Source organism: Amborella trichopoda, chromosome 1 (assembly GCF_054954075.1).
Source record: "Amborella trichopoda isolate Santa Cruz 75 chromosome 1, AtrichopodaSantaCruz75HAP2 v2.0, whole genome shotgun sequence".
Classification (NCBI taxonomy): Eukaryota; Viridiplantae; Streptophyta; class Magnoliopsida; order Amborellales; family Amborellaceae; genus Amborella; species Amborella trichopoda.
The window spans coordinates 45802019-45823343 of record NC_142336.1 but is presented as its reverse complement, the minus strand read 5'-3'; the positions used below and the strand labels follow the sequence as shown (position 1 = coordinate 45823343).

The window sequence follows — 21325 nt, the reverse complement described above, 5'->3', positions numbered from 1 at the left end:
TCTTTTTTGTCCAGGATTTATCAGAATTTAATCGAAATGTTAATACATAAACGTTAAAATATATTCTTTGGGATAAATATAAATTCACTTTCAATGGTAATAATGATTACTTCTTTAAATTTTAAATTCTAAGATATAATTAAGGTTTAAAAGTCAAACATAGAATTTTGCTATTTTAAATATAACCGATATGTTACCAATTAGAAAGGGTATCTTTGAGTTGAGTTTTTTGTTTATTCAAAATTGATTGTTCACAATGCTGTTTATTACTATCGTAATAATGCCTGAGAGGCCCATATTACCGTGATAAATTTATCTTATTGTGATAGAATTAGATATATTATTGGCTCTAGATTTCTCGTGAGAAAAACAAGAGATTCAAAATATTGGCGATAATTGTCACTAGGCAAAAGTAAAGAAAAAACCATACCTTTACAAAACTTGGTGAGATCCTATGGATGACATTTGGCATTTAGAGAGATTTCTCAATGTGTACTCCTTCGCAGTTTCTCAGAAATTAGCTGCTATTCTTAGAAAGAATGGCAGCTGCAGTAAACACAGCTTCTTTGGCAAAAGGCATTAGCTCCACATTCCTGCTCGCCATGCATGGCATTTAAGTAATGGCTCACAATGTTCAGTTTCAAAAACAGTAATGGCTTACAGTGCTTATAAAATATATACAAGTCTGCTCCTAGAGAGTATCTAATTAATGGTTTAGCTTAAATGTGCAGTGTTTGGATATAAGCAATCAACCATCTGATGCTTGGTTACCAAGCATTCACCCAACCATGTGATAATTGGGGGAGAATTAGGAAACTGTAGGAAACCCAAATAATAACACAGCATAAGGGCAGAAGGGTGCATGTGGTGTACTCCCCCAATAGTAGATTGTACACACTCCTGCAGGCAAAACACCAACCTGGGCGATTCTTTTTTTCTTCAGAAATTTATAAAACCACACCTACAATATCAACCAACGTTTCACCCATTCTTTTGGTGCAGTTTCAAAAGGCCCATCAAAGGCACGTTGTCATGTGATAAAAACTGGGGAAAGGGCATTTTTCACTTTTCCCGTGCTGTCAAAACCAAAGTGGTTTTCTTAAAGAGAAAGTTAATATAAGGCTGCGGCCTTACCCTAACAATTAAGGCTTCGGCCTTACCCTAACAATTAAGACTGCAGCCTTATCCACTGTCCAAGAATATGGACCATGTAGATTTTTGAAACCAGGGACTAGAAGCCCTAGTTTCCCCTCTCTAACCCCACTATCTCTCTCTAACTCTCTAACCCCTCCCTCTTTTTAATCACTCTCTGTGGCCTTTGCCACTAAATTTCCAGCCATTTTCCTGGCCACTAGAGATCAACTTTTATATATCCAATTGGATCGAAGCCATTATCGTAGTTCCCCTGTTCTCCATCTCCACACTCTTTGCTTCAAACTCAACTCTAACCTTCTCAATGTCTCTGATCACCTTCCTTTCTCTCTGTTCTAACTACATCAAAAAGCCTGAATAACCCAAGTCGCCTTTTTCTTTTCTCAATAGAACCTTATGATTTGGAGGAATATGTTCGGGAACTTCATGACTGGCAGGAATCTTCACTGCTACTCCATATGGCTCAGCCTTACAAGAAGACGAGTCTTTGAAACAAAGGCCATGAAGAAACAGCTCCACTGTTTGACTCGAATATAGAACGCTTCTTCATTGACTCGGTCAAACAGAGAGAGATGGAAAACCAACCCTCAATAAGCAGTTCAATCAATTGCACATTAGCCTTCAAGAATGAAACCGATTAAACCTAGTTTGATCTGGGTTTAATCACACCAAGTCCTTTCTCTCAGTCCTATTGCACAAAACACAGGCTGAAATCAATCAAACCATGTTCAATCTGGGCTTAATATTACCCACTCCTTTATCTCACAGGACTGTTCTCAGTGATTGGGTTTATGAGTCTTGTGATGGTGTTTCTCTCTCTAGCCTTGAGCATCAGGCTCTTTTTCTCTCTTCTTGATGTCCCCACAATTAGAAACCATTTAAATCTGATGGAGGGAAAAAATTGGAAAGTGCCCCACTTAGAAATTCGAATCCATGATTATGTTTCCTTTGATGCATTATGAAATTAAACCCAAAGAAATGGATGAGATGCTAACTACATCATATCTTGGGTATTGTTTGACAAATTTCCCTTCTCTCCTTTGATCTGAAATCTCGCGAATCACCTTTGACTCACTATATAAACAATTTCCTAAGAAAAGACATGATTTTGGAGCTATTGAAAACATAGATTTGAACATCCATCAAATGCATGGTCGAAGTAACTGTCGGAGTGGTTATCGTTTGGACCAATTTTTAGGGTGCGAATTCAACTTTTTTGTTTTTTAAGATTGATCTCTATGATGCATGGAGGCGATCCACAAAATTCTGCTAAACAGGTTTAGCCCACCAGAAAAAAAAGTACAATTTACTCCCATGGAAGCACCAAACCCTCTGCCTCTTTTTCCTGAATGGTGCCCCGGTTACTAGGTGGGAAGGCCCTCCCCCTTTTTGATTAGGAGATCTAGGCTCATAATATAGGCACAAACTCTTTACAGAGACAATATTACAATACATATCTTAATGCATAGTTTTATATTATGACAAATACCATAATGCATAAGTTCATATTTTATCCATTTTATATTCTAAATCTTTCTATTATTTTAGATTTAGAAGTATTTGGTATTAGTATGGGTTTCATATGGAGTCAATAAAATAGCTCTCAATCTTGTCTTCTAAGACCAGATGTAAGGCAACCACAATACTAAGTATGGAATGTTCAAGGACAATATCATGCTAGCATAAACAAGTTTGCAAATCTAACAAGTCCTTCATCAGAATGTGACAGGGAAGTGAATGAAAATCCTTAATGTAGGAATGTCGCCTCAGTTTAAGGTGGGTCTTGAGCCATTTGCTATCATAGTTTATACTTGATTAAGTAGCATATATGTAATTGGGTAATCCATTGTGCATATTAACCTCAAAAAGTATTTGTCATTTGATACAATCTTTGAACCCCCATTGTTGTCATTGAAAATTAGTTTTTCTCGACTTCACAATCTCATAGTACTAGAAATTTCACATTCCACATGCAGGATTTGCATTAATTCTTGGTCATTTGAAAAGTCAATCCTAACAATGAAGAAGATACAATGCACTTCACGGCAACTGCTAAGCAAGGTTCTCCAGAACATACGAGCTATTTAATGCAGCTTGACGTCCATAATGTGCATTGATTTCATATTGGAAAGTTATTTGTTGAATCAGGAGACATAAGAAGGCGGCACTGCTCTAACATAACATATGCTACGGTCTAACAGATAGTGACAACGAACACTCACCCATCAGCAATCTGCAGATTGCGAAAAGCCAAAATCAGACTCTTCGAGATATGTGCCACAGAATTTTCATGATCCTTGTGGTACTTCCAGTCCTGATGTAGAGATAAATAAGCCTGAACAGAAGAAGCCAGTAAAACCATTACAGGAATATTAAGAGAATGAGCTCAATTACCCAAAATCATTTCCATGATGAGGTCCCAAAGGCTCATAAAACAATCATATCTAAGGTTTGTATCCTCGAATAGTTGCAGGGCCAAATCTTTGAAATTTGTGACAACATACAAGTCTCTTGGAAGTATGCATGGCACAAGGCACACAGGGTTGTGTATGCATTGATAATTTTCACATCAACCCATTTCATTCCTGAAAGGACATTTTATCTAGACCATTGTTCAAATTTCATTTGAGGCCATGGGCCAATTTCATGTATACATTTTTAAACAATACAGTGTAAATTTTGTTAATAAATAAATAAAATAAACTGCCATTACATCCAGTTCTGTTCATTACAAAACCATATCCAAAATAGTGTGGTCCTTTTTACATAAAGGCAGGCCATCCTAAAACAGATCCTTATCATCGGACTTCAGACAATTGAATTCTATAAAGTTATACAGTTTCCAATAAAACTGTGGGCCAGAAATCTAGATTAAACTGAAATACTTGTAATAGTATAATGAGAATTTCTTTTTTGTGGTGAAGTGGTAACAGAATGAGAATCCATTATCATCATCAAAATACACATCAAAAAATCAAACAAGGAACAGGAATCCATGACAAGATAGACTGTTTCTGAAAACAGATTGCAGTACTAAATAAATATTTTAAGGACCCAAAATTACAGTTGCCAATAAAAAAAGGGCATGTATAGAAGAAGGGAAAAGTTTATATAGAGCCGAGGCTCTAAACAATCAAATAAGAGCCTACCTCAAAAATTTCACTAGAAGGGGTTGTTTTGATGCACAAATATCCTCAAATTGATCATCTTGACATCAAAATGCATGGACATGAGAAAAAAAATGAATTTCAAGTTTTGGAAATAGTGTATTTTGTAATGCATTTTTGGATCGTCAATTTTCAAGTTTTCATATATCTGTCGATCTACATTATTTTTGAAGCTTTAAACTTTATAAATAAAGATGAAAATATATTTTAAGGCTATCACAAATATTTCCAGTATTAAAACCAAATTTCTCGACACTATTTGAAGGTAGGCACTAATTTGATTGTTTAGAGCCTAGGTTCTATACAAACTGCACCCAGAGAAGAATAATGGTCCAACATGTAGAAATGGTAAGAAAAACAATAAAGCAAAATAAAAGTATTAAACATCAGAAGCAAAGACAGAAACAAATAGAACTAAAAGAAATGAGGGGGAAAAAGAATATAAAGAACAATGTAGAAAAGAAAGATAACAGAAAAAAAAAAAAAAAAAAAGGGTTAAAATAGATAAAAAGTCAGGTAAAGTGTATACTTAAAAGAACAAAAAGAAAACACAAAAAAGGACTCGACATACCAAACCTAACAGCAGGTAAAAATTGCACATTAAATCAAAGAAATGAGATAATAAAAAAATTAACATACTGGAAATTATAAGGACCTTTTAATAATGTAACAGCGGAAACATAAGACTACAAGAGAAAGAAAAAGTGAACACTGTAGCAAATAAATGACAAACGGAATAAAGGTTAAGATAGCCAAATGTTCCAAGGAAATAACAAATACGGAAATTTATCAAAATGCACATAAGAGATGAATTATTTAACATTACACATTTCCTTAAATTTAATTTCAAAATACCCAACCAAATACAAATGATCATCATTCGAAATAGTTGCAAAAGGAAGGTGCATTTCGATAATTTTCCCCAAAAACTAAAATGAAGTATGACAATAGAAACAATAAATAAATAAATAAAATTCAAGAATGTGGTCTGAAATTGACAACAATATTGGGGTTTGTGGCCTTTAAAGCCTGTGAGAGCATATAAAAATAACATATAATAAATCGTACACTTCAGTGGGAATGAATGTCGGTTGCTGACCTATAATTGAGTGGTCCATGGCCCAGATCATGTCCAAAATCCTTTCCCATAGGCATAGGCACTACTATTGAGGGTTTTCTGGAGGGGTCACCCCTTATTGAAACTAGAGAGATGCCCAAGGATGACGTATACAGACCAAGAGAGCTTCGTATCTCCTGTATAAGGTTGTAGGCCTGTAAGAACTAGGGTCAAATTCTCAACAAAATATGTTGCATCACATGCACTTATGACAGCCACCTATTCTGGGAAGCAACCCAACAAAGGGATACATGGACATGTGCGTAGAAATTCTTCCCCTGACACTATCATGAGCCCCTATGTATGACTATAGGTCATGAGTCTTATTGGGTTGGTTCAAAAAGATAATTGTGGATCACATATCCTAGCACATGTAATGTGGACAATCATTTTTATTGACCCATTGGTACCAATCCATTTCTAGAGCTATTTCTAAGTGCTTCAGAATTTTTAAACACTTCAGAAATATGTTTTCAGCTTTATTTATATTTCTGTAATTTTTAAATATTTTTCAGAATTTTAAAAATTATTTTATCAAATCCCTTAAACGGGCAGTGATGATAGTCTAAAACTTAGTAGGGGCAAGGTGGGATCCACGTGGGGGCTAGGGGCCATGGCCCACATGGGGTGTAACGTGGGGCCAAAATGGGCCACATAGGTGGGACACTCCACTAAATTTAAAATATTAATTTTGTTACGACAAAATTTTGATGAAATCTTGTAAGAAAATTTTGTTGAAAAATATTTTCCTATGACCTTGAATTGAATCTTCATCTTAACTTTGACTTCTAAAGTTATTAAAAGTTAATTCTATATGAGTAAAGAGTCCGAATTTTATGAGACTATGGAAGATTTAGTTTTAGTCTAACTAGAAGTGGATGTGGGTCAAAAATTCAGAAGGATAAGGTTCCTAAGATTCCTCCCTAGCATGATGGCTGATTTCAGTGATAGATGGCTCTGATTTGATCTCTCTTACCTCACAGATTACCTAGAAATCCTAATATTGAATCCTAATCCAGGTTGGAAGTTGGAATACCCTAGGCCCATTAGGCTTATATAAGGAGGGGTCATCCCCTCGTTCTCTTCACCCTTCAGTTCAGACCTCTCTCTGTGTCTCCTCTTCTCCACTCCCCTGTCTAGTTGCCTCTCTCCTCTCTCTCTAGGGAAGGTATGCCCAACCTAAAAGGCAGGGTTATAAGGGTGGCACACACCACCCAAGCTAGCCAAGTAGCGGGGTGCTTCCTAGTTCAAAGGATTCAACACGAATCCAGTGTGGGGTGTGCTAAGTCCTAAGGGGGTAACTCTATGCAAAGGTTCAATAAGTCCTCCTAGTTTTTCTTTATTAGTTTATTTTTAGTCCTTGATTCATGTTTGTTTTAAAAATCCTAATTATATTAGGAGTTATAATTAGATTAGGATTCCTACTTGGACTAGAATCCTACTTAGATTAGCATTCCTAATTGTATTAGAATTCATATTGTAAGTTTGAATTTAGTTTTAAATAGAAGTTTTATTGCAAGTAAGAGTTAAAGATCTTAGATTGTAATAGGTCTATTTCTGCATTGTATTTAGCAATTGAAAGTAGAAATTCTAATTATTGCTTGATAAGAGTTAACTGTATTGCTATAAAGTGTAGTTGTACATAAAGTGTTTAAACCGAGAGTCTAGAAATTCTAATTATTAATAAAGAAAAGAGAAAAGTTTTTGAATTTATATTTTCGAATTCTACATAGCCACACCTTTCAAATAAATAACCCATAGAAAATAAAATGACATGTAGAAAATACAAGAATGCATCTTTGTTATTGAAATGGACCCAAAATCAAAAGATTCTACAGTTTGGAAGAACATATTCATGAAGATAATGAAAATTGTTGGGAGAAATTTAGGGAACTCTACAGCAAGATAAGTTGACAATAAAACAGCCATACGCCAAAACAAGTGTATTCAGTGTGCATCCTATCTTAAACAAGCATTAGATGAATGATTTAAATGAATGAATGGCAATTGCTTCTTACATGACTTTTTTCTATTATTTCTGGAATGCATGTATTGTTGTTCCCCCTTGAGATCTTAAAATTTTTAAAAAATAAAAATATAAAAATAAATGTGTGGTGACGGTCGACGAAGCAGCAAAGAATGAAAAGAACTTAAGTGCAAACTCTTTTGCTTAGAAATTTCATAATATTCAAGTATAATTATTAACTTCATCAGAAAACTTACACGAATTGAAATCCAGGATCAGAAGCAAAGCAAATATACTCACACGCATGAGATAGTTTGAACTCTCATACCATCAGTTATTAAATGTTGAGTCAAAGATACAGCACCAAGTGCATAGAGTTTTATGCATCAAAAAGAAAAGCATTTTGAGTTCATGACATCCACCAGCTTAATGGAATAATGTAACCTCACCTGGAAACCATGGGAAAGAAGCATTAGAACAACTTGTATGCTTATTTTTCTAATGGCTTTCTTCGAATTAGCTTCATTTGAAAAGAGCTTCAAGACAGCGCCAAGTGTCCTATCATCCAAGGATTTAGTAGAACTCCTTGTTTGAACAGAAAACTGTAGCAAACAAAAAAGAGCACCAATCAGAGATTTCTTCTCAAAACAAGGCATTAATAATGAGAAGCATTCCTTATGCGCAAAACATGATCAATTGAACCATCCATAAATAGTTTTACACATTCACATATGAAAACGAAGCTTGGAAAAAAAACTGCACAAATGCATAGCATGAGAGGAAAACTGTTCTGTGCCATTATATGTGAACGATAGATGACAAGGCTTTCCTAAAGATAAGGCACGATGAGTGATCATTTCAACAGAAACTCCACATGTAGACATCAAAAATGTAAAGGTTGGATATGACATTCAGTTGTATTTTCCATTTCTAAAAAGTTCTGAAAAGGGGTTTAAGCGACCTAACATATGTCACCACATCAATTGAAGTCAAGAGCACACACCTGATGTGAGAAAGTATGAACTGTTTTCCCATCAATGTAAACTCAGTATTACTTTGATAGATGTTAAAAAAGCTTGAATATTGATTCAAACGGTTGGGCAAATCCAATAAAAAAAACCTTCCAATTATGCCTGTGATCAACTGTATAGTTTGTGTAATGATCACACGTAGATTTGCTATGATCAAAATCAAACCCTATCTTCAAACTTGTAGAACAAATTACATTCATGATCACATCAAAGAAACCATATTTCTGTGTATTTCATTCTTTTACATATATTATAAATTATTCCAATGATCAAAGAGAACTATATCCTTAAGAAAACTATATGTGAATTTGTCCTCACAAAAAGTAATAGGAATGGTTTAGAAAGGTGAAAAAATACCGCTCCACAATACTTCCAAATATACCGTAAGATTATTTCCATCTTCCATTTGGCTTCAGAAAACCCCTGTTAAACATAATCATGAGAACTTCAAAAGGCAGAAAATAAAATACAAAGGAGTATCTCATATCGATGTTGCACATAGGATGAAGAGGAACTGTAAACAGACGTACAATTACCTGCAGAAAAGGAAAAAGCAGCTCTTTGCTGTATGTGAGCTCATCTAGGATTATCTCCAACAGAGGTGTCCTATGTCAGATCCAAGAATTATATTCTTGACCCCCATAATAACAAAGTTTAACGAGAAAGAGAGTTTCCTACGACAAACGTTCTACTATTATAGACAGTAAACATACCTCAAACCATCTGTCCTGGAAGTGCGACTGCTCATGCTGGCTTCATTCTTTAATGTGTCAAGTTCCATGATCTACAAGAAAATATCATGGTCAAACAACAAAACCTTAAGAAACTTTCAACTTGTATTGGTGCTTGATGCATCTGAAAAATCAAAATGAAACATAAATAATGACCTGGGATAGCATACCATTGATATAAATGTCCTGACAGAGGCATAAGTTGCGTTCACTAATTCAGTTACTGCATTGGGCATAAAAACATCATGATCACATATGTCTCTTGGCAAATTTTGCTGTGACTTCTTCTGATCATAATGATTGATATCACCATGATTATTTAACGTCCCAGTTAAAATGCACAAGCAATCCCTGACAAGGGTCTTGAAACTTAATCTTCTTGACCCCTGAACATCACATTCCGCATTAACAATTTCAAATTACTTTTCTGAAAGGAATTTATCAGAGAAGCAGCATTGCAGAAGAAAAACATTTACGTTCTGGTTATAGCAGAAAAAAAGGGGCATATCAAAAATTAAGAATTCACCAGAAGTTGGTTAAGTAAAGACTCCCTAAGAATAGTCCAGTCCTCCGTATCTGCAATACAACGCAGGTGACTGAATGCTTCCCCATCCGAATAGCATCAAAAGGCCAAGCCTAAAGACCAGGGATCATCATCATTATAAAAGTTACTTCTGACCTTTATAAATGGCACATCGAGGCAAGAAATCATCTTCAATAACACGCACAAGATACTGGAACAATAATACAGTACCCAAGCTCTGCAAAGGTAAAATCATGAAGTGGTTAAGTTACAGTCATGCAATGGCTTACATGACACAAACTTTTATGTATTAAAGTCACCATCTTCTAAGTGTAAATGTAAATACTAATTGTTTAATAAGAACAAGGTGTGATTTTGTATTTGATACAGTTTGATCGTTTTCAGCACCTAGTTAGCCTTTAGCAGGAAACATTAGCATAAGAAGGTTTTCTTGCAGCATACTCAGTCCCTGTAAAATCTATCATAAAAAGTCAACGAAACATGACTTGAAAGAAGATTCATGCATACTCTGGTATTTCTAGGAGAATATGAGGTTTATAAACTTGGTTGAGCCCCCCAATAGGGCACGCAGATGGTAGAGAAGCATAAAAGCTCCACATTTGGCACCCATCTCCAAAGAGTTAAGCCTCATTGTTTCTTCCACCTTATAGAAGACCACTTCCATACTTGAAATCAGTCAGATATGCTTTAACCTTAAAGAAAGTATAATAGTATGATAAAAGCTGAAATTTTTATCAATAGTATGGATTAAGGTAACAGAATGTAGTCATTACAATATTTTTTATTCTCGATACTTTTTCCAACAACTGAAACAGCAGAGACTCAGCTGTTCAAATCGAAGAATGGTGCTCAGGGGGCTCATTGCTATCTTTGGCCATTCTAAAGAAAATATAGTAACAAAGATGAGGCAAAGTAGGGGATGGTTTAGCCACAAACTTAGTTGAAAATGAAAGAAGGCAAAAAACCATATATGATATGAGGTTGAATTGAGTGAAAAGACAGAGAACCCAACGAGGTCCACAGCATAATCTCTCACCTGAGAGCAGGATGGCTTTGGGGTAGATTGCCATGTGAAGAGTGAGCTGTTTCATTCTTTTTTTCCTTTTTTTATTTTTTTTTTTCTTTTTTCTTTTTCTGATTACACAAAATCCTTGCATGAGGTCACCGAAGCAACAAGCCATTCTCCCCATTTAGACAAGCACACAACGCCAGTAGTTAGTACACGCATGCATGCACATTTCTTGACGAGTCTCCTACATGGTCTTTTCTATACGTACATCTTACAAACGAAGCATGTATAGACATCAAGTATGCATGAGAGAAAAATTGATCATTCGAACTTAATGTTTGATCAACATAAAACCAGATAATCGTGTTACCCAGATGTATTTACACACTCTAAGCTTGGTTGTTTTTTTGGAGATTCTTCAAGGATCCAACTCTTGACCCCCTCATGCAGTTGCAAACTGGATGTCTACCACAAAACTAAAGCCTAAGGGACATACGATCATGTATCATTCAAGATTATATAATACTAAGAAAATCATGTAAATAATACGGATATAGCACATGTCATTGATCTCGGATAGAAGCACTCTGACAATATCCATCCATGCAGCACAAGAACCAGTGTCTATCAGTTAACAGTTGGCACGTACCCTTAGACCAAAAATAACAGTGACAGTAACGGCATCCCCCACAACCAGTACTTTTAGCATTAGTGACCCATGCTTACTCAGTGGCAACAACAAAGTATGGGTCATTTATTGACCATCATTTACTGACCATACTTATCCTAAAAGAGGGTCACACAGCAATCAATTCCACCGACAAAACAGAAAATCAAAAGATGGATGCTGAATAGAATTGGTATCTGGTTCTGTTCATATATAAAGAAAGGGAAATTTATCAAAGTACACCTAAGATTTGAACTATTTCAAATCTTGCCCATATTTTTTTTTATCTAATTCTAAATAACCCATCGTTCTTTTGATCAAATATCAAGTAGCCATCAAATAACGCATCACAATGGGTTTCGGAAATTATCAAAATACACCTAACGTAAAATGTTAAATAGTTCAAATATTAGGTTTATTTTGATGAATTTCCCATGAAATGGTAGTCACAGAGCTGTATCCTTCACTGAAACTCATATATTCTGTGCTTCTCGTACTTAATAGAACTAAGACTAATATTCCCTCAATTACCCTCATCTCTCTGTTTTTACTTGGCTAAAACAAGCATGGCTTAGTTAAAAGTTAGATGCATTCCAATCCTCTAACAAATGGTACCAAAATCTTCTTCAATAATCAGATACCTTTTTCTAAATTCCGTCATATCTATCAAACCATGTCGCCCACATGGTAACAATCACCATTATTGCCCCTACTTGTCTTATTCTTGGCTTCCACCTTCAACCAAACATCATCTGAATAAAACAAAGCTCACCCCTGCCAAGGCCTCTGGTTCATCTAAAAGTGACTCCAATTTACCCATGCAACAAGAATCAAGATAACCATGCAACCATCTAAGAAATCTTTCAGAGTCAACATGCATAAACGATTTTGAGAAATAACCTGACCTTCGTCTTAATTTAGGTATTATGTATCAGATAAAATATTATCATAGAGAGCACGTCATTCAAAGAAGAAAATAAAATGTTAAACTTTTGAGAATGAAACAAGCTAAATATAAAGGTCATTGGATAAAGTGGTTCCACTTACTTTTATGTCCATGGACTGCAAACTGCTAAGTGCTTCTGCAACATCATGTGTAATCAGAAGAAATTTCTGAAAAAATAACTACTTTTATCAGATTATTCTTTCCCACAATCAATTTTAGATACCGAATTAGTTATGGGTGTACAGGATGTGAGAAAAATATTTTAAAAGAACTGAATTCTGTAATTAAACGTGACAATTTTCACTGAAATAAAAATTCAATGATGCATACACATTTCTAAATTTAACAGTGGAAGCAGACTGACTGTGAAGCACTTAATGATGAGGAATTAACCGATAATTGCATATACACAGAGCAATGGGAAAGACATAAGCATCCCCCCCACAAAATATGAAGAATTCCAATAATAACACAATGAATAAGCACAGAAAATATGATTCAACACATCAGCCCAGTTTAAAGGCCATAATCCATTCATTCGAAGTGCAGAAAATAGGATTAATTGACCTTAAGCCTATGTTGCCCATACATCGAAAAGATATCACTGTCATACATGAATACAAGATATCAGATAACCCATGCCATAGAAAAGATTCAAGGAGATGGTGATGCACACCCACAATTTCACCAAAGGGAATTACATTTTCATTTATCTTTGTACCGAAAGGCATTAGATTATAAATACCAATAAAAATATATATCTCTTTTATATGTCAAATAAAAGCCTTTTTTTTTGCATCAATCTTTCTTTGAATTTGTCAACCAGGCTCCATCAACTTCACAAAATCCAGCATTGCATACATGATTTCTTTTAATATGTTTTTAGTATGAAAAAGAGCTTGTTAAGAGACCATACCTCCATGCCACAAAATTGGGCAAGTTTGAAGCAGTGTTGAAAAACTCGAACTCAATGGTTGAATTGATCAAAGCCAAAACAAAGTCAAAAACACCGCAAGTTTTGCAAAAAGCCATGTGAAGGCAAAAAAAAAGGAGTGTCTGGAATGGAAATCGATTCCAGCATATCACCTATGTCATGATGCAATGCTGCTAAAGATGAACCCAAAATTGGTCAAACTACTATTAAAAAAAAAAAAAAAATTATATATATATATATATATGGAAAAGTCTTCCCAACGCCTATAGACGAAGATGAACTGTGATTTCGTCCACCCTCATCACCGTCCAAAGTTCATCGCACGATCACGATTGTCTGGTAGTGCTTCATTTTTTTTCTACAAATCAGAATGATCTGAAATTTAGAACGTATGTACATCGCAGTGAGGCGCACCTAATAAAAATATAAAAAAATAATTTGCGAAAAACAAATTGATCAAAATACCCCCGAAACATTTTTGGGGTATTTTGGCTAATGTTTTTCATGTAAAATATTTTTTTTATATTTTTCGTAGATTCACCTATTTTTTATAAACACACGCTTCAAATTTCATGTCATTCCGATTTGTAGAAAAAAAATGAAAAATGAAATACTACCGGACAATCATGATCGTGCGGTGAACTTTGGACGGTAATGAGGGTAGGCGAAATCACTATTCATTTTCGCATATACTCGTTTTGTAGTATCTTCCTATATATATATATATATATATATATATATATAAGGAGTGGATTTTGTATGCCCACTAGCAGACCGCTACAGTAAACGCCAATAGCCATATTGAATCTGGGCCGATCTGACAGTCACAACCTCTTTTCGTGTTTGAATTTTAATTTTTTTTTATAAATCCAAATCACTTGAAATTTTAGGTCTATATTCTACTCATCAAAGCACACCTAATAAAAATATAAAAAAATAATCCGCAAAAACAATTGACAAAAATATCCCCGAAACTTTACAGGGGTATTTTTGGTTATTTTTTTCATGTAAAATATTTTTTTTATATTTTTCGAAGATTCACCTATTTATGATGTACACACGTTCCAAATTTTAGATCAATCCAATATGTAGAAAAAAATTAAAATTCAAACACTACCGGACATTCGGGATCGTCAGATCGGCCCAGATTCAATCTGGGCCATTGGCGTTTACTGTAGCAGTATGCCCATGGGCTGACAGGATCTTTTCTCATATATATATATATATATATATATATATATATATATGTATGTGTGTGTATGCGTGTGTGTGTGTGTGTGTACATACACACACATATATATATACACACACATACACACACATATATATATATAGGGAAATGCTGGCATAGGCAAGTGGGCCTACAGTTACATATAAGTCCAACAGCCAAGATTCAATCTGAACTGATCTGACGAACACGACCTTATTTGGTATTTTAATTTTTTTCCACAAATCCAAATCATGTGAAATTTTAAGCATCTATTCTTATAATCAAAGCACATCTAATAAAAATATTAAAAAATAATTCACAATATATATTGACAAAAATACCCCTGAAAAGTTTTGGGGGTATTTTGATCAATTATTTCTAACAAAATATTTTTTTGATATTTTTATTGGATTATCCTATTTTTAAAAAACAAAATATTTTTTTGATATTTTTATTGGATTATTCTATTTTTAAAAAACACACGCTCAAAATTTCAAGTAATTTTGACTTATAAAAAGAAATTAAAATTTAAATACGGAATGCAATAATAATCATCGGATCGGTCCATATTGAATTTGGCCCGTTGGGCTCATATAAGCCTACTGGCCTACGCTAGTATTTCCCCCATATATATATACACACATAGGGTTTGTCTAGAGTTAACAACCCCCCAAAATACAAAGGTTCAAGTTAGAAGGGGTTGTGATGGGTGTATTTATCAAAACAATCATTATTTTTTTTATTAAAAAATGATTTAAATAAGTAACTTTACCATTAAACAAGAGCAAATTTGAAATTTTCACAAATGTACAATGACATTTTGGAAGTTAGTGTCCTGGAACTTTATTTGTAGAGTGCCCTTGTCTTTTAGTTAAAATTTCAATTTTACCCCTTTTGGAGATGACAAAAATACCCTTAGTCTTGTAGTAATATTTAAAAATTTGCCCCACAAAAGTAACTTTTTTAAAAAAATACGCAACAAAATTAATAAATCAAACCTTCACAACTCTCTCTATCTTGAACCTTTGTAATTTGAAGGGTTGTGAAGTTTAGAATATCCCATATATATTCTAGTAAGTGGTTTTATAGCGACTTGAACAAGTCCTATATGCAAATATTTATAATCTCCATTCTTATGGTCTCGTATCATGCGATTAGAAAGGAGTTGGAAACTATTCTGCTCATCTGTGATAGAGATGATTTGTTCTACGGTCTTAATAGAAGAACTAATTTTGAACTCAAATGCCCCTTTTCTATAAACATCAGAAGCTGGGACTTTGGGGATATTCCAGTTTTGGATTTGTTTTTCTATATTGTTTATAATTACTTCTTCTCTATTTCTTACACGCAGTGTACTAGAAGAATAGGTTGTCCTACTGGATAGTGTTTTAAGGAAATTTTCCATTTCGAATAATATTTTGATCACTGAGTCAGTCGAAAACAGTCCCTGTACCTTTCACGGCACTTCCTGGCCTACTGGTAGTTCGGGTCACGACGACTTTTAGTGTCAATCTATTATCTTTGTGGGAAATTTCTTAGTCTTGCTAAGCTTTAGAACAATTCTATTCTACAGTTCACCACTGTAAACGAAACATGGCTCTGAGACCATTACTAATGTGCGCAGTAATAAATAAAAACTTTAATATAAAAAAGGTAATAAATAAAAACTTTAATAGTATTACAATCCAGTCTATATAAATGACATGCCAAGTTCTTATGCAAACAATAAACTTAAACTGCATAAGGAAAGATATAAAAAAGAAACACTTACATGCAACACTTGCAAAAACCAAAAGAAAGCTTCCACCCTCTTAAACAATAGCTGGGTAGATGATCCCAGTGACAGTCACACATATAGTTCACACCACTCAAATACTCGAATCCTTCCAACTCAAACTCATAAGACACTATACTCTCCGACTCTAGATTCCTCTCCCCTTTTCTTCCGATGCCTATGCTGAGGAACCCGCTCCTCCTTTTAAGCTTATGGCGGACTTCAAATTGTTATTTCAAGTCCGTAAAGCAAAAGCAAGTCTTCACGTGCTGAGGTGACTAAAGATGTCGACGGTAAACGCTCCATGTGAAGATGTCGATGAAAAAGGTATAAACAGTGCTTTGAGCTGACCGAAAGGTATGATTAGTAAAAGGTATTAATAGTAAAAGGAAGGTACTGTTTTGTCGGTAAACTATTCTGAGGACTCGTGTGCTATGTAAACTGCAGTCATTCCGTCCTCTATTATGTGTTGTCCTATTGTGAGATTCCATAGTCCATGTCCTCATTTTTCTGTTCATAAGTTTCTTCATTTTGGGTTGATGTTGACATGGCTTTTTCCTCTTCATCGAATATTTGCATCAACTTTTTCTTGAGTTCTTCTTTGGTTGCTTTGGGATATTGCTGACGAATTTTATTTAGGTAATCAGTCATATTCATATCTGTATTGGTAGGTGGAAATGGTACTTTATTCATCTTTATCTTATCAGGATTTAAAGAGTCATTCTCAAAAACATCCCACCATTTTATATATATTTGTTTTCCTAATTCCGGGAGGTATTCCCAATTATTTGTATAATCATCCGATAAATGATATGACCATTTCATGATCCAAGGGATCTGGTATAAGGCCATGAAGTACATATAGAGATCTATCTTTGGACTGTTATTATTATAATCTATGAATTTTCTTTGGGAAGCTTGCATATTGGGTGGTAGCATATCCGTTCCGAAGCCCCATAATTGAAACCAATTTTTGAACCAGTTTGGGAATTCCCCTATTACTGGTATTTTAATTTGTAGAAACCATGTATGAAAATTCATATCATTTTGAAAAGCAAATACCTCATGGCAAGCTTTGATATATTCAAAATATTGGTAGTATTTATTATTGAAACCTTTAGCTTGTAATTTTCTGGGTTTCAGAGGGTCAGAACCTCACTCTTTATATGAAATTATTTTTCATATTTGGATTTTAGAATACGCAATCATATTAGTATTCTTTTTATAGAAATGGACCACAGTTATTGATCCTGTTTCAATAAGAATGGTTTCAAACCATTCTCTATTCTTTTCTCCATTATTAGGATGTAGATAATTTCTCAAGTATATTGCAGCTATTTCACCGGGATCTTTATCCTTGTGGTCATCTTCTATTATGATAATAGTTATGAAGGAAGTTTCTACAAATTTGCTCTTTTCGCCAGGTGTACTTACGGCTAACGGTATTGGTTTAGGAGAAAACGTTATTTCCTGAGCTTGTTTTTTGATTAATTGTTTTGAGGTTATTGGTGATGATGATAATGCCAAGGCTTTACTTGGAACAGGGACTATTTCCATAATTCCCTTTTTTGATAGACTCCTCTTGCCCTCCCTGCAAAAATTCTCGGGTAAAAAAGTCAGGAAGATAATTAGTAGTACCTTTTATATGTTCAATGTCAAATTCAAAGGAGGAGAGAATACCTTGCCATCGAGCAAAGATCCGTTTTGAAACGAGATTTTTTACATCTTTGTGGAGTATATCTTTTGCAACTTTACAGTCAGCCCGAATTAAGAATTTTTTATTGAGTAGATCACTTTGAAATTTTGTCACACAGTAGACAATGGCTAGGATTTCCTTTTGAAAAGTAGAATAATTTTGTTGGGTTGGATTCCAAGCTTTAGAAGTAAAACGAACCAACTGTTCTTTATTTGAAATCTGTTGTTTTAAAATCCCTCCCAATCCTTTTTCTGAAGCATCACATTCAATGAGTTTAAAAGCAGTAGGATCGAAGAGTGTAAGGCAGGGTAATTCTTTTTCCTTTATTTTTATTTTTCAAACGGCTGAAGTGTGCATATCCGTCCATTCAAAAGGATTCTTTTTTAACCTTTGGAATAAGGCTTAGCATCAATGGCCAAGTCTTTATAGAAATCAGCAATATAATTGAGACAGCCAAGAAATCTTTGGAGTTCAATTTTATCCTTGATTATATCGGGGAATTTATTAGCAAAATCAATGGCTCTATCAATGGGGATTATTCTTCCTTGGAAAATGTTATGTCCCAGAAATCTGATTTTTGTTTGGCAAAGGCTAATCTTTCTTGCAAAAACTACTAAGCCAGCCATCTTAATTGCTTTAATAAAAACATTTAGGTGTTTAAATGTTGTTCTAGATTTTCAGAGAAAACTAGGACATCATCAATATATACAATCATGAATTAGTATAGGGATTAAAAATATCATTCATAATATTTTGAAACTCTGAAGGGGCATTTTTTAGACCAAAGGGCATAACATTCCACTCAGATTGCCCAAAAGGAACATTAAAAGCAGTTTTATAACGATCTTTTTCAGCAATCTGGACTTACCAATATACAGACTTTAGATCGAATTTTGAGAAAATACAAACATTAACAAGTCTATCCACAAGATCCCTCTTATTAGGAATGAGATATCTTATCCATCTTAGAGCTTTATTGAGAGGTTTATAATTTATAACCAATCTAAGTGCACCCCGTTCTAATTCAGAGGCTTTTTCAACATAAAATGCTGAACAACTCCAAGAAGAAGAACTTTTCCGAATAAGTTTTCTCTGAAGTAACTCAGCAATCTCTTTTTTACAAATTTCTAAAAGTCTATGATTCATTTGAATAGGCCTAGCTTTTGCAGGAATTTTATCCTCATGAAAATCAGCCTCATAGAGTAAATCAACAATATGTTTTTGTCTGTTCCAAAAAGCATTTGGGAGTTCAGCACATATCCCCTTTTCAATATTATTTCTAAAGCTTTCTATTGTTCGTTTATTTTCAGGAAGCAAGAGCTTGATTTCTATTATTTTATATTTTATTTCTTCCTTGAGGTACTATAAGAATTTTTCTTTATGAGAGATTTCCTCTTTTATATTATTGATTTCTCGAATTTTGGGTTTTTCAATAAAATTGAATTTTACATCATGTCCTTCAATATTAGCTTAAATTCCAGTACTATCAATCTTTATTAGATAAAGCATATTTAAAAATGGAGTTCCTAGGATTACAGATTGGCTTAATCCTTTAACCATAATAAAAGGGAATTCAAAGCAGTTACCATTATTACAGACTGCGGCATCAGAAAGTTTATAGTTTATAATCATTTTACTGTCATCTGCCGTATTTAAGACTTGTGTTGTCTTACTAAAATATTTAGTAGGGACAAGTCCTTCATTTATACAATTTAAATCTGCTCCTGAATCTATTAGAGCAGTTGAAAACTATATTCTTTTTGAATGACTATTTTTATTATGGTAAACCATTTTGAGTGATTACTCTATCAAGAAGGCTAACATAATTACAATCTTGTATTGCATTCATATCAGAAGATTATGGTTCATCAATTACCTTAGGAAGAGTATTCTCTGCCTCGGGGGGCAGAAGATTTTTATAATTTTTTATAATATTATTGAATTCTATTTCATCATCAGTAGGTTCATTAATAGGGTTATCTTCTAAAGGGTTAGAAACTAATTCTATAATATGGACTCTATTTTTTAAACTTATTAGTTCATTACGAACCTCATTTATCTCATGTCTTAGTTCAGAGAGAGAAAGCCCTTTATTATAATCATTTTTGTTTTCTACTCTTCTAAGGATATCAGCAAAACTATAGTCTTCAGTACGTACGAGAGGAGTAGAAGGTTTATTATTTGTCTTAGCTGTATGTATTATCCTAGGCCTACTCCTGTAGATCTCCAATTTGAGGAAGATTTAATTACAAGTTCTATATCCTATTCTGGAATATCTATAGTAAATTGGAATATTGATGGAATGTCAAAAAATCAAATTCTTGATCTTATGAAACATATGACCATGTATGCAACTGCCTGCAAAATAAGCGAAAACCAAGATCAAGAAATAGCTAAATCCATCATCTGTGGATTTACTGGATGGTTAAGAGGATGGTGAGATTTCCACATGGATGAAAATACAAAAAATGAAATATTAGGTCCCACTAAGCAATGGGCAGTCAAATATGAATTTGGTCAAGATATAATAAATAATGAAAGTGATGTTGTTAATACTCTTATATATACAATTACTCTCCACTTCGTGGGAAGTACTGCTTTGCTTGATGCTAGGTCTGAAGACCTACTCTCTAATTTGAGATGCCCAACTTTATCTCATTACAAGTGGTATAAAGACATGTTTTTCTCTAAACTCCATTCTAGAGAAGATAGTAAATCAGATCATTGAAAAGAAAAATTTATTGCCGGTCTACCTCATCTTTTTTGCCGAAAAAGTCAAGACGCGGCTAAAAAATAAACATAGCAGAATTATTCCATATTCTTTATACACTCTAGGGGAATTATATGTAGAAATATGTGCAAAAGGCCTTGCTCTCTGTACATATCTGAAATTAAAAAGACAGTTAGAAAAGCAAAGGATCACTAGAAGAAAAGAATTAGGAGATTTTTGTGAACAATTTGGGTATAATACCCTTCATTCTTTCAAAGATCCTAGTAAGACAAGGTATAAAAATAAAAAATACATCAATAAGACAGGACCTAATAAAACCTCTGTCAAAGAGAAATTTTCTAAAAAAATTTCCCCTAAATATGCCTCTTTTAGAAATTCTGCTTTAACTGTGGCAAAGTAGGACATTATAAAATAAATGTAAGAGTCAAGAGAAAGATAAATTCCCTACAACTAGATAATAATATTAAAGAACAACTGTTTAATATAGGACAAATTGATGAGGAGGCTTCTGAAAGTTCTTCTGATTCTGATATGGAAATGCTAACAGGAGAAATTAGAGATGAAGATTTAATCTTTAGCAGTTCCGACTCTGATCATAATAATATAATCTCGATACTACATGTTTTTGTAATACCCTCACTAAGGAAGAG

At 34.0% G+C, this 21325-nt stretch overlaps 1 protein-coding gene across 14 annotated transcripts in view; it reads right to left on the bottom strand.

The window, feature by feature from the left end:
* The window catches only part of SNI1 (negative regulator of systemic acquired resistance (SNI1)), a 40208-nt gene that overhangs the window by 5906 nt on the left and 12977 nt on the right, over positions 1 to 21325 (bottom strand). For 6 of the 14 annotated variants that reach the window (XR_016056334.1, XR_016056336.1, XR_016056333.1 and 3 more), the window contains 10 exons: positions 12432 to 12497; positions 9844 to 9925; positions 9691 to 9740; positions 9335 to 9550; positions 9147 to 9217; positions 8970 to 9039; positions 8791 to 8856; positions 7852 to 8004; positions 3375 to 3487; positions 431 to 593 (listed from right to left, as the gene is read on the bottom strand). Coding sequence is in view for 4 of the 14 variants with exons in the window: in XM_088867941.1 (XP_088724067.1) it covers positions 3409 to 3487; positions 5419 to 5591; positions 7852 to 8004; positions 8791 to 8856; positions 8970 to 9039; positions 9147 to 9217; positions 9335 to 9550; positions 9691 to 9740; positions 9844 to 9925; positions 12432 to 12497 (1026 nt within the window). In the remaining 10 variants the exon portion in view is untranslated. Of the gene's footprint in view, positions 1 to 430; positions 594 to 3374; positions 3488 to 5418; positions 5592 to 7851; positions 8005 to 8790; positions 8857 to 8969; positions 9040 to 9146; positions 9218 to 9334; positions 9551 to 9690; positions 9741 to 9843; positions 9926 to 12431; positions 12498 to 21325 lie in introns of all 14 variants that reach the window. The other 8 variants (XR_016056313.1, XR_016056303.1, XR_016056299.1 and 5 more) reach the window with 3 other exon arrangements.